We start from the raw sequence: 12,787 nt of genomic DNA, 5'->3' as shown, positions 1-12,787 counted from the left end.
CGGAGTAATTTCTGTTCGTTTTAATTTTTAATGTCGCTCCTTACTTCCAGTTAAAACAGACTTGTTTTTTTTAATTTAATTTCTGAACGTTTTTTTAATTAATGCATGTTTTGATTTTGGCTCTCTGCACATGATTAATTAATAGGAAATTTGCATATTAATTTACTTTTTTGGCTAAATGGCTTTCTCATAGTTTTGATCGAACAACTTTGAGAAAAAAGGAGGGGGGAGTAGGCCTAGTTACTCCAAAATTTTTTGGTTACTTAAAAAGGCTAGTAGAACTTTTAATTTTACGAACGTTTTTATTAGTGAAAATATACGTAACTTACGAATTAACTTACGTAACGAACTTCTAAATTTGTATGTGTTTATTACGTAGATGAGAGGGTTCTCCCCCTTGTCAAGACCTCACTGTTTACGCTAAAGCTTAAATTTTGTCCCAATTCCTTAAGAATGACCCCTGAATCACAAAGGCCGTGGAACAAATAGTTGAAATCAATGAAATTACATTAGCGTAAAGAGATATTAGGAGGAGGTGAACCCTTCATATGCGTAATAATTTCTGTTCGTTTTAAGTTTTAATGCTGCTCCTTACTTTCAGTTGAAAAAACTTTGCATATTTATTTTTTCATTGTTCTTTAAAAAAATGCTAAAAAATCCTGCACCCCCTTCATGGAAATTTTCTCCCCACATGACAAGTTCCTCCGTGGAAAGTTTCCCCCGCATAACCCCCTCCCCTCAACCCCCCCCCCTCCAGCCAAAAAAATCCCTCTGTAAGTTTCAGTACACTTCCCAATAACCATAGCTATATGTAAACTCTGGTCAAAGTTTGTACCTGGCAGCCCCTTCCATGGAGACTGTTGGGGAGTAAGTCGTCCCCAAAGACATAGTTTCTAGGTTTTTTGACTATGCTGAATAAAATGGCTATCTCATAATATTGATTCGGTGACATTGAGAAAAAATGAGCGTTGGAGGGAGCCTGGGTACCCTTAAAATTTTTAGTAACCTAAAAAGGGTGCTATAACTTTTATTTTCCATTAAAATGAGCCCTCTCGTGACATTTTAGGACCTTTGGGTCGATACGATCACCCCTGGGTGATCGTGAAACTTCTACAGTAGGGTTCCCTGATATCGTTAAGATTCTATTACCTTTAAGGGGTGTTTCACCCTATTTTCTAAATAAAAGCAAATTTTCTCAGGCTTGTAAATTTTGATGGGTTAGACTAAAATTGATAAAATATATATATATATATATATATATATATATATATATATATATATATATATATATATATATATATATATATATATATATATATATATGGTATCAAACTTCCGTTTTTTATAGTTTCGGTTACTATTGAGCCGGGTCGCTCTTTACTACAGTTCGCTACCACGAACTGTTTGAAAACCTTATGATCTTTATTATGCCTGCTAGGAGGGTACTAAATATATAAGATTCTTCATTCTAACCATTTTCAGCCTTTGTGATTAACCCAGATCAACCACTGAGAGTACAAAATCTATTTGTAAATTTAAGACAAAAGATTACCTGTCTCATCTATAAAAACCCTGAAAAAATTAAGAGAATGCTAAAACTAAGAAAGAAGCAGAAATTTCAATCAAAAAAATCCAAAGAGGGGAAATGTATCGAAATGATTGCGCCTAAATTTATATCAAGTCATCTTCAGTACCAGCGGCAAGGGGGAAAAGAAAGAAGGAACTAAAAACACGGACTTTAAAGTAAAAGATGAAAAGTTGAAAACCGAGGAGAGATCAAAGAACTAAAATAAACTCAAAAATTAAAAATTGAATAGAGGCAAGAAAAAAAATCTAAAAAACATATTTGTGTTTTGAAACTCTTGTTTATTTTTCATTATATCTTTTCTTATATAGGCCAAGGAGGCTTTTTTGTTTATCTACATGAAATATTTGCAACATGTCTTTCTTCTTAGAATTTCACTGGTCAAAATTCTATTTCTTTGCTTCTTGTTTTCTGAATTTTTCCATAATCGTTCAGTTAATTATCATTGTTATGCTCGGTCGCTGAAAGTTATTTTGGTTTTAAATCTTCTATTTTGTCTCACCTTAAGTAAAAATTCGAAATAATTCTAATTAGCCATGAAATGTAGTTCCTAGTACCCATGCAACTACCTAAAAGCTTCCAAGATCCTAAGAAGTTTACTTAGGTAGTACTTTAAAGATTAGTATTTTACATATGCCTGTTTGTAATTTATAGATGTCTCTATATCGATTGGAATTAAATGAGTTTTCTTTTATTTCAGCTAATGGAAAGAGATGAAAACATCCGAATCACTAACAGTGACAGGCTACGGTCATATTCGTTTGTTGAGAATGTATCTGTGTCAAAACTTTACGCCAAAGAATTGCAACCACAGTTTTTACCATCGGTAAGCTCTTTTATAAGTACTACTATTTGTTTGTTAGCACTATTTACCTTGAAGATATGTTTAGTACATGATAGATATATATGTAAATTAGTTAGTTTCGTTAGTTTAAAGCTTGATTTAGTTACTTTAATGTACCTTAGACATATAATTTCGTCATCTTTTATTGCAACATTATTTAGCACTTCTTACCATCTGAACTATTCCTGTTTTCATGACTCTGTTTTGATTCTAACTTAATTTATTTAAATTCAAATTAACACAGACTTGCAGTACTGTCCGTTAGTGTGTCTATTCGTGTAATAAACATTTGGGGCTAACCTCTGTATTAATAAAAAAAAAAGGTTTTTTGAACTGAAAGTAAGAAGCAACATTAAAACTCGAAATGGACAGAAATTGGTCCCTATATAAAGGGTGTCCCCCTTCTCAATACCTTGTTCTTTACGCAAAAACTTTTAGCACTTTTAAAAACGGTTCCTATTCTAATTAAACCGCCCCTGTGTTTCAGTAGCAGCTCTTAAAAACGAGCAAAACAGTAAAACTTTATTATAAAGAGCAAGCTATTGAGGAGGGGGAAATCCTTATGTCACAGAATAATTTCTGTTTGTTTTGAAATTTAATGTTGCTTCCTGATTTCAGTTAAAAAAAAACGTGTGTTATTATTCAATTTCTGATCGTTTTTCAATGACACCGATAAATCTGGCTCACCCTCCATGAAATAATCCCCCCCTCATGGAAACCTTCCCGTGAAAGTACGTCCAGCGTAAAGTGCACCCCCCGTCAAATTCCCTCCAGATAGTTCCATCCTCACTAAAATTTTCCCCTGTAAAATTACTTAAGGAAGATTCAGCCTGAAAATTCGTCCTTTCATTTTTGCGTACTTTCCTTAGCATACATCATCAAAAAGACTAATTTCTAATCGATTTCTAAATCTCCCTAGAAATGCCCCCTTCCGCGGAAATTTTTTCGGGAAATCAAAAGACGCGAAAAATAGCCCCCGGATAATTCCCCCGTAACATCTCCACATACAAAATTGAGTTGGCAAAGAGACTGTAAGACAATTAAAAAAAAATTGTATAGGAATTCTGTCAAGCTCCCCCAGTGAAAAATTTCCCTTGGGAAAGTCACTCCCCCCCTCGGAAATTTCTCGGCCCAAAGAAGATTTTCCCTATGGAAATCCACCCCGAGCACAAAATCCCCCCCACCCCCCAAATGTCTATACTTCCCAATAAAAAATATTATCAGTAAACATTGGGCAGATTTGACAACATACAGGCCATTCCCAACGAATTGTGGAGGCCATTTTTCCCCTAAAGAGATAATTATTTGATATTTCAACTATACTGAACAAAATGGCTATCTCAAAATTTTGATCAGAAAACTGTGGGGAAAAGGGGCATAGGAGGGGGACCAATTGCCCTCCAATCTTTTGGTCACTTAAAAACCGCGTGATAACTTTTAGTTTCCGTTCGAACGCACTCTTTCCTGATCTTCTAGGACCATTATTTCGACACGATTACCCCTGGGAAAAAAACGAAAAAAAAAATATTTAAAAAAACAAATAAACAGGCATCCTTGATCTTTCTTGAAACTTCTACAGTAGGGTTCTCTGATATGCTGAATCTGATGATGTTTATTTTCATTAAGATTTTTTGAATTTTAGGGTGTATTTCCCTGTGTTTCAAAAATCAAGCAAATTTTTTCAGGCTTGTAACTTTTGATGGGTAAAACTAAACTTAATAAATTCTATATACTTGGAATTAGCAACATAAGTTAATTCTCTTGATGTATCTAATAACATGAAAATTCGGTTTTTAGAGTTTTGGTTACTATTGAGCCAAGTCGCTCCTCACTTACAATTCGTTGCCACGAACTGTTTGATGATTTTTTGATCTCAAGCAATATAAAAAACCTATTTTGCAGATGGTTACTCAGGCCACCTGTCTAAATTTCCAAGCATTATTGCAAAATATGTATTATGAGGAATGGCCACGCAGAAAGTGTTGATAGAAGCCGGATTTGAATCTGGGAAAATCAGTAATAGCCAAAACATATTTTAAAAATAACAGGAAATACGCTATTTAAAAGGACTACAAACTGAAAACTTTTAACTAGCATAATTAATTAACAAAGGAGAAATTGATGTCAACGAAACTGTTGGAGCTTACGTTCAAAGTCTTTCATTTTTTCAGTCTTTGGTATTTATTGATTAACCCTCGTGTTATTCCGTAAAATATTTACTTTCTGTTTTATATGTTCTGTTTTTAAATATGTTTTATATATGTATTATATTTACTTAAACTACGATTACTATTTTTATTAGCCAATTTGACTTACAGGTGTTATCAATCTGAGATTCAAAAAACAGGTACAAAATGTGAAAGAGCGCCGAGGGATAATACTCTCTTTGCAAATAAGAACTAAAGAAAAAAGATGCTTTAAAAGAGTGTTATCTACAGTAAATAAAAAATTACAGTTTTTAGTCTTCACCGAGTCTCCCAGCACACACTGAATTAATAACTCCACTGAGGACGTCGGAAATAATGTTAACATAGATATAATACTCTATCCATATTTTTGTGGCCATATGATTCTCTGATATCTGTAAAAATTGCACTTAAATATATATATATTTTTTAACAATGCTGAACTCGACAAAACTGTTTTCTGGTTATATCAAAGCGCTCAAATCAGTTATTTTGCCGTAATTTACTGAGAGTCATAGGTAAAAAACTGATTCAGAATCAAAAACTTCTTTTTAAACAGTGTATGTTCAAGGCATAACACCTACGCAAAGATTTTTTCTTCGCTGTAATCGGGTTTGTACGCAGGATTTGTTTGTGGAGGGGAGGAGGGTAAACAGAAAACATGAAAACTAGTTGGCAGCGGTCATCACTTAAATGCAGCTGTAATTTGAGAGTAGTTTGATGTCTCTGTTATTGAACGCGGAGGTTTCGAGTAGGGCTAAATCCAGCAAAGTATTTTTTTTACCGGCCTATCTGAGACCTGACATATTACAAAGCAAACACGCAAATTTACACCTAGATTTGGATACTCGAAGGAAGACTTGCCCAAAAATAGGGCATGAAAAATAAATTTGTTCTACAGTGCAAAATCATCTGAAACCATTTTTTCGAGGAGTTTATTCTAACAAAGCCTTATATTCCTTCCTTCAAGATGAGTCTAAGCACTTGTGTAAAAACTTAACTTTTAACTCGCGAAAAGACTAGCGGTATAATAGCAACTTTGGATGTACCTGGAACCATGATATATTTTATTAGTAAATGTGTATGGGAGTTAAATTTGGCTATAACATCTTCAGAACCAAACGACTCAATAGAACTGAGAGTCTTTGATGGTCTGACTTTATCAGCAGTTGTGGCCCCCTGTTTCCAGCGGTCCTTTTTCGATCCAGTCTTACAGTGGGCTTAATGCTGGTATGGATCTCCCCTCTTATAGATATTCTTTTCCTGCTGATACACCAATATGTAATTTCTTGCTCGTATGTTGTTTAGCCTTATCTGAGCCAGAAAAAACCTGGTGACGTCAAAGGAAATGGTGATATCTCTGCCGTAGTGACAGTCTCAAGAGATGAAACGTCTTAAGAGATGACACTCTTGAGAATTCCTCAGCACTGGACATTGAGTGCATATCTTTGAAGAAAAAGAATGACACCCCCCCAAGGCTGTCCAAGGGGCTTGATAAGTCAAATAGCTATTCCCGGCTTCAGAATCTTATCTTGAATGATGATAACATTTATAATAGTCCGTGCGCGTTAATTGTCTACTGTGTCATTTCAAGAAGCCAGAATAGCTAACATCTTTGAAAATTTTTCGCTCTTGAGACTTTCAAATTTAATAGTGGAGAAAGTTCTTGCAAAACAAATGATAAGGATTACAAAGTAAACAGATAGAACTAGTCCATGAGCCTGGAGTAAAATTACTGGAATCTTCTCCAGACAATCTTCTCCAGACGAACAATTCCTCATTAGTAAAAGTGTGTTTTTGCTTCGTTTTTTTGCTCTTAAAAACAGCTTTGAGCAGAGAGGTCCAAGGGTGGAGAATGTTATTCCATGATTACTTGAAAAGAGGATGACATTACTTTTTCTCCTTTCTACAAGTATTAGTACTTATTAATCCATATTCACCAGCTCTATGGATGAAGCTACGCATAAGAAGTCTGAGAAATATGACTCAAATCTAACTTTTGGAAGGCTTTAAAGGAAGGGAGAGCTTTAAGGTAAATAGCAGGGTGTACCCAGCAATAACTTTTGGAGCGGGGTGGATAAATTGAATGAGGGCTCGTAGTACAAGTTAAAAGGGAGAAAATAAAGTTTTTAGAATATAAAGTATGTTCTTTATTGAGACAACACTGTAATATGTAATTACACAATAAAACCACACTGTATATTTTGTGGGCTAGATTATCCAAAACGTCTTCTGCATTGAATGGAAAATCTCCGTGTATGGATAATAAATGCCCCCTAAGGGATCTAGGCCCCCTCCCAAGCTTATTTTTTCCAAAAGTCACCGAATCAAAATTCTGAGATCGCCATTTTATTCAGCATAGTCGAAAAACCTAATAACTATGTCTGTGTAACGACTTACTCCCCCACAGTCTCCGTGGGAGGGGCTGCAAGTTACAAACTTTGACCGTGTGTACATATAGTAATGGTTATTGGGAAGTGTTTTCAGGGAGATTTTTCTGGTTTGGGGGGAGGGGTTGAGGGGATGGGGTTGCGTGGGGGATCTTTCTATGGAGGAATTTGTCATGGGGGAAGAGAATTTCCATGAAGGGGCGCAGGATTTTCTAGCAATATTTAAAAAAATAAAAAAATAAATATGAAAAGTTTTTTTTCAGCTGAAAGTAAGGAACAGTATTAAAACTTGAAACGAACAGAAATTATCACGCATATGAGGGGTTCACCTCCTCCTAATACCTTTCTCTTTACGCTAGAGTATTTTTAGTAATTTCAACTATTTATTTTACGGCCTTTGTGATTCAGGGGTCATTCTTAAGGAATTGGGACAAAATTTAAGCTTTAGTATAAAGTAATTAACTTCGTTACTTAAGTTAATTCGTAAGCTATGTATATTTTTTACTAATAAAAACTTTTGTAAAAAATAAAAAGTTCTAGTTGCCTTTACAAGCAAACAAAAAATCGGAGGGAAACTAGGTCTCCTCCCCGCTCCTTTTTTTCTCAAAATCGTCCGATCAAAACTATGAGAAAGCCATTTAGCCAAAAAAAAATTAATATGCATTTTTTTTTTATTATTCGTGTGCGGAGAGCCAAAATCAAAACATTTATTAATTCAAAAACGTTTAGAAATTAATTAAAAAAGCACATTTTTAAACTGAAAGTAAGGAGTGACATTGAGACTTAAAACGAACAGAAATTACTCCGTATATGAAAGAGACTGTTCCCTCCTCAACGCCCCGCTCTTTACACTAAAGCTTTTTACTGTTTTAAAAAGTAGAGTTGAGAAAAAGTGTCAAACTTTAGCGTAAAGAGAGGGGTGTTGAGGAAGGAATAGCCCCTTTCATATGCGGAGTAATTTCTGTTGTTTTTAAGTTTTAACGTCACTCCTTACTTTCAGTTTTTTTTTATTTAATCCTTTAGAACTGTTGCATTAAAATCAATGATGTTCAACATGTTTACTTGTGTTTATACGTTTATAATGCTAGTGATAAATCTAATGAGATGCTGTATCGGCACTAAATTTTGTCAACTTATTATTTTGGTTAGGATTAGTTGATCCTAAATTTATGAAGCACTGCATGCTTCATATATAACTGATTACCGGTGGTAATATGTACCTTGGAATTTTCATCTGTATGAGAAAGTTAAGTATAATTTTCTGGGAAGGATTGAAAAAGAGAGGAAGTAAAAACAATATTAAAAACATTCTATTTTATTAAAAAAAAAAGAAATGTTTCTAATCCATTTTGTATACTTGAACTCAACAACCATAATAAATTAATTGAAAAATGTACAAACGTAAGAAATGGAATCGAAACACAGAACAAAACCAATTTATTGCTGAAAATTGGAACTTGGAATGGTATGACGTTAAAAAATAACTATCGTATCAACATTTTGACTGACGAATTCAAAAGATTCGAAGTAGACTCAATATGAGTTTCAGAAATACATATTCGAGGGGTAGGAAATATGAAATTAGGTGGTAAAGAATTTGTTTACTCAGGCAGGAAGGATGGGGTACATTGACATGGAGTAGGGCTCATGTTGAATAAGGAAGCTGCCAATTCTTGTTTAGCTGAGAAGGTATTGATAATAGAATACGAATCGCTTATTTTATGACTAGAAAGTTCAGGATATCAGTTATAGTAGTATATGCCCCGGTAGAGCCAACTGACGGAGATACTAGTGACTCAGATGCATTTTACTTACAGTTAGAGGAGAAAACAGACAGGGACCCAGCTAAAAAAATTGTGTTTTAACTAGGATATTTTAACGCCCAAGTTTGTAGAAATAGCGATACATGGTATCCTATCCTGAGTAAATTTGGCACAGGAAAAGAAAACAATAATGGCTACAGACTTTGCCATATTTTAGGTATAGCAATCCTGTTATAACCAATATGGTGTTTTGCCATAAAATGGCCCATAAGTTAACATCGTATTCTCGTGAGGGTACTACAGCAAACCTTAGTGATTATGTTATAGTAAAGCAAAGACTGACAGGATCAATACAAGATACTAGGGCACATAGAAGTGCTGTTATTGATGTTAAAATTAAAGATCGCCGTCTAGTAGTGTTTAGGGTTAGTTTAAAGCTGAAAATTCGGAAGGATAACTACCTCTCATGAAGTTGTGATGTTGGTAGACTCCAGGATAAAAATCTGCCAGAAACTTTCCAGGAACAGTTGAATACTAAACTTAAGATTTTAAAATTTGACAATGTGGAAGATGGTTGGAATAATTTTCGAAAAATATTTGTGAAGTTGCTAATAGTGTAAATAGTGAACAGTGAGAAAGTTAGGACTGCAGCTAGAGATATTAGTGAAAAAGTTTCATGTTTAATAGAGAGAAGGGGCTTGTACAGAATTATCTAAGTGATACATCAAATGAAAACAAAAGGAATATAAAGAAAGTAGAGAAGGCATTACAATATGAACTAAGGAGGTGTGAAGTGGAGGCCACGGATAAAATTGCCGGGGATCCGGAAGCTCCAGCTAGAAGGCATAATAGTAAAATATTGTACAGGCATGTTAATAAATTGAGAGAGAGTAGTCAATCCGCCCTTTTCCCAGTTAAAGATGGGAACAGGGGCACAAATAGTGATAAAGAATAAGTTAAAGAGAGATGGGCAAAACATTTTGAGAATGTGCCAAATGGAGACAGAGCTGCAGGAAAAGATATAGAGGAAAATGAAAAAATTTGTGATATCTTGGATGTGAAGGAAGATATGTTTTGTGAGGAAGAATTAGCGACAGTACTAAAAGGACTAAAAAATAATAAGGCTCCAAGTACTGATAGTGTGATTAATAAGTTTCTTAAATATGGTGGCTCTGGTGGCTTTTTGACTGAGGGGTCCTGTAGACAAAGTTTTATGTGAAGAACGGTATAATTTTAGAAAAGGGTGAGGATGTGTCGACCAAATTGCCACTCTTAGGCTAATAAATGAGAAGTCCCTTCGTTGTCAAACACCTTTGGTCCTCAGTTTTATCGATTATGAGCCAGCGTTCAATTCTGTTGACAGAAGAGCTTTAGCAAAGGTTTAATTTTGTATGGTATACCGGACAAATACATTAAAGTTATTAGTGTTATGTACGAGAATAACACTGCTGCGGTTAAGGTGGGAAATGAGGTTAGCAGCTGGTTTTGTATTAAATCAGGAGTTAAGCATAGTTGTCTTCTACCCCTCTTTATATGGATCATCTTGATGGATTTGTCTTAAGGAGCACAAGAAAGGCAATGGGAGACCACAGAATCTAAAAGAGAGGAAAAACTCTTCTGAACTTAGATTATGCTGATGATTTAAGCATCCTAGATCAAAGTGTAAGCAAAATGAATGAACTTTCAGAGGTTTTTCGAGTTCAGGGTGCTAGAAAAGGTTTGAAAATTAATGTTAAGAAGACTAAGTCACGATGGCTAGGAGTAAGTGAGGATGAAAAGGTTACGCTGAGTAACGAAAAGACTGATCAGATGGGCGGCTTCATTTACCTTGGTAGTATTACTAGTAAAGACGGTGGGAGTGGTGAAGATCTTAAAAGTAGAATAGTCAAGGCTCAGAGTGTTTTTTCACAGTTAATTTTATTTTGGAAAAATAGGAAGATAAGTCTGCAAAACAAGATTAGAATATTCGAAACTACAGTGACAACAGTGGCTCTGGAGTGACAACACCAGTGACAACAGTGCTCCTAAGAACAGATGAAGATTTGCTAGATGTTTTCCCAAGAAATTACCTACGGATTGTTCTGGGTACCCGGTTTACTGACCGTATTTGAAACATTAGGCTGTACGGAAAATTTGGTTCAATCCCGTTTTCTATGGCTATAATGAGAGAAATGTTGAGATGGCTAGGATGAGATGGCTCTGCGGATGAAGGATGACAGATTGCCGAAGATTTTCCTTTTGGGCCAACCGCCAAGGGCTAAACGGAAAGGTTTAAAGGAATGGGAAATTCTTGGGAGGTTGTAAAGAGGGAGGCTTTGAATAGATTGGGATGGGGGATGAGCGTGTGTAGCCGTGTCAGCCTCGGGTGGCTTGGTGCCGCGGTGACTTGTTAGTAGGAATGCTAGTTGTATCATTATTCTGTAAAACTAACTTAGATAAACGAATTTATAATACTTTCCTAAATTTGTGGAATTTTGAAAAAACAGTGTTTTATTGACTGCACAAATTTTTCGGAAAAAAAGATGCTGTTTTGGGAGAAAAAGGTCATTAAGTAACCTCCAGAAAATAAAATATAAATGTTAAAGCTCTGAATAGGCTCTAACCCGAGCAGCTTCACTAACGGTTTCTTAGCAAAATGATAATCTCCAACTTGCAGCAAATTTTAGCAAATCAAGTCATACAAAAAAGATGCTCTAAAATGCTTTGCTTTTCTATCGTAAAAAATCATCTTTGACTATTTTATGTTTCTATTTTACAAACATTATACACTATTACATACTATATCTTAGACCATTTTATGTTTTTAATTCACAAACATTACATAATATTTATATTTTAAGTAAAATTTTAATAATTCAAAATTTTTGTTATGTATAGAAATGTCATGAGTAATTTTTATTTGAGCTGGTCTCATAACATGCTGAAGAGACTGGTATGCAATGATTGGTGAAACCTTGTGTATTTCGAATTTCGTCGGCTAATGGGCACTATTCGGCTAAACTATCAGTTTGTGTTCAAGAATTGTAAAGAATATTAGAATGAATTAATCAATTGCACAGAAGCTGACATCAGGATAGCTCTTAATTTGCTTCAAAAACAAAATGGTGATAAGAAATAAGATAGAAAGATGGTTTCAGGTTTATTTTAGTCTAGGACAAAAATAAAACTGGAAAAAAAGGATTCGTTATTCAGTTTTAATGTCGTTGATGTTTCTAATGCAGAATGGAAGCAATTCTTACAGCAATACTTTTCTCTAGCTGACATTAATTTTATTAGAATTCAATCCCTCCAACTATATTTTTGAACCCCACCCAGCCACGAATATTCTGAAAAAAAACTATTTCGGGGGCATTTTCATAAGAAAATGCCATTTTCAATATTTTCATTGATAAAACAGTAAAAAAAGAGAAAAACTTGCTCCCCTAGATTGATAAAATATATTCCCACCTCCAAAAAAAGAACAGAATTGACGCCATTAAACAAAGCCATTCTTGTCTCTAATAGGACAGTGAATTCGAATGTGGGAAACAATATTCAGACCTTTGTTACTTGCTTATTTTAATTGTTTTATTCTCGATTAAAATTCTTCGTTTTATTTGAATTAAAAACTGGTGTACTAAATTTAAAAGCTAAACTCCAAATTTACCAGGACACAAGCGTGCATTTTTAAATCACTACTAGTTTGCCTATGCAGTATATTCTAATTTCATCTATACAGAAAAACCATTTGAACTGTGATCCCACTTTGGAGCTGGAGGAAATGATAATCGAGACAAGGCCACTCCATAAAAAGAAGAAAAGACTAAATAAACATAGAAGTGTCAGCACAAAAGAAACTGTAAAAAAGGTAAGGACCTTTTCTGTTTATCATTTTAGATGTTAGGTCGGTAACAACCAGACCTAGTTATGATCTAGTCTTATTTATCAGCCGTAGCTCTGTATTTCCTCACACAGTAACCAATTTTGAAAAAGTGGCGTTTTGTTACACACTAAGACTTAAGATTTTCTAGAGCTTATGC

The 12,787-nt window shown here is 34.6% G+C and overlaps 2 protein-coding genes across 4 annotated transcripts in view; one reads left to right on the top strand and one right to left on the bottom strand.

Moving 5' to 3' along the window:
• Window positions 1-12,787, bottom strand: part of LOC136027463 (ADP-ribosylation factor-like protein 2) — a 127,961-nt gene that overhangs the window by 37,126 nt on the left and 78,048 nt on the right. The window lies entirely within an intron of this gene.
• LOC136027462 (serine/threonine-protein kinase 32A-like) overlaps window positions 1-12,787 on the top strand; it is a 194,768-nt gene that overhangs the window by 155,337 nt on the left and 26,644 nt on the right. For all 3 annotated transcript variants that reach the window (XM_065704751.1, XM_065704752.1, XM_065704753.1), the window contains 2 exons: window positions 2,286-2,411; window positions 12,487-12,615. In XM_065704751.1, the coding sequence (XP_065560823.1) occupies window positions 2,286-2,411; window positions 12,487-12,615 (255 nt within the window). The remainder of the gene's footprint in view (window positions 1-2,285; window positions 2,412-12,486; window positions 12,616-12,787) is intronic.

This window comes from Artemia franciscana, chromosome 5, assembly GCF_032884065.1.
Source record: "Artemia franciscana chromosome 5, ASM3288406v1, whole genome shotgun sequence".
NCBI classification, from domain to species: domain Eukaryota; kingdom Metazoa; phylum Arthropoda; class Branchiopoda; order Anostraca; family Artemiidae; genus Artemia; species Artemia franciscana.
This window is presented reverse-complemented; position numbering and strand designations above follow the sequence as displayed.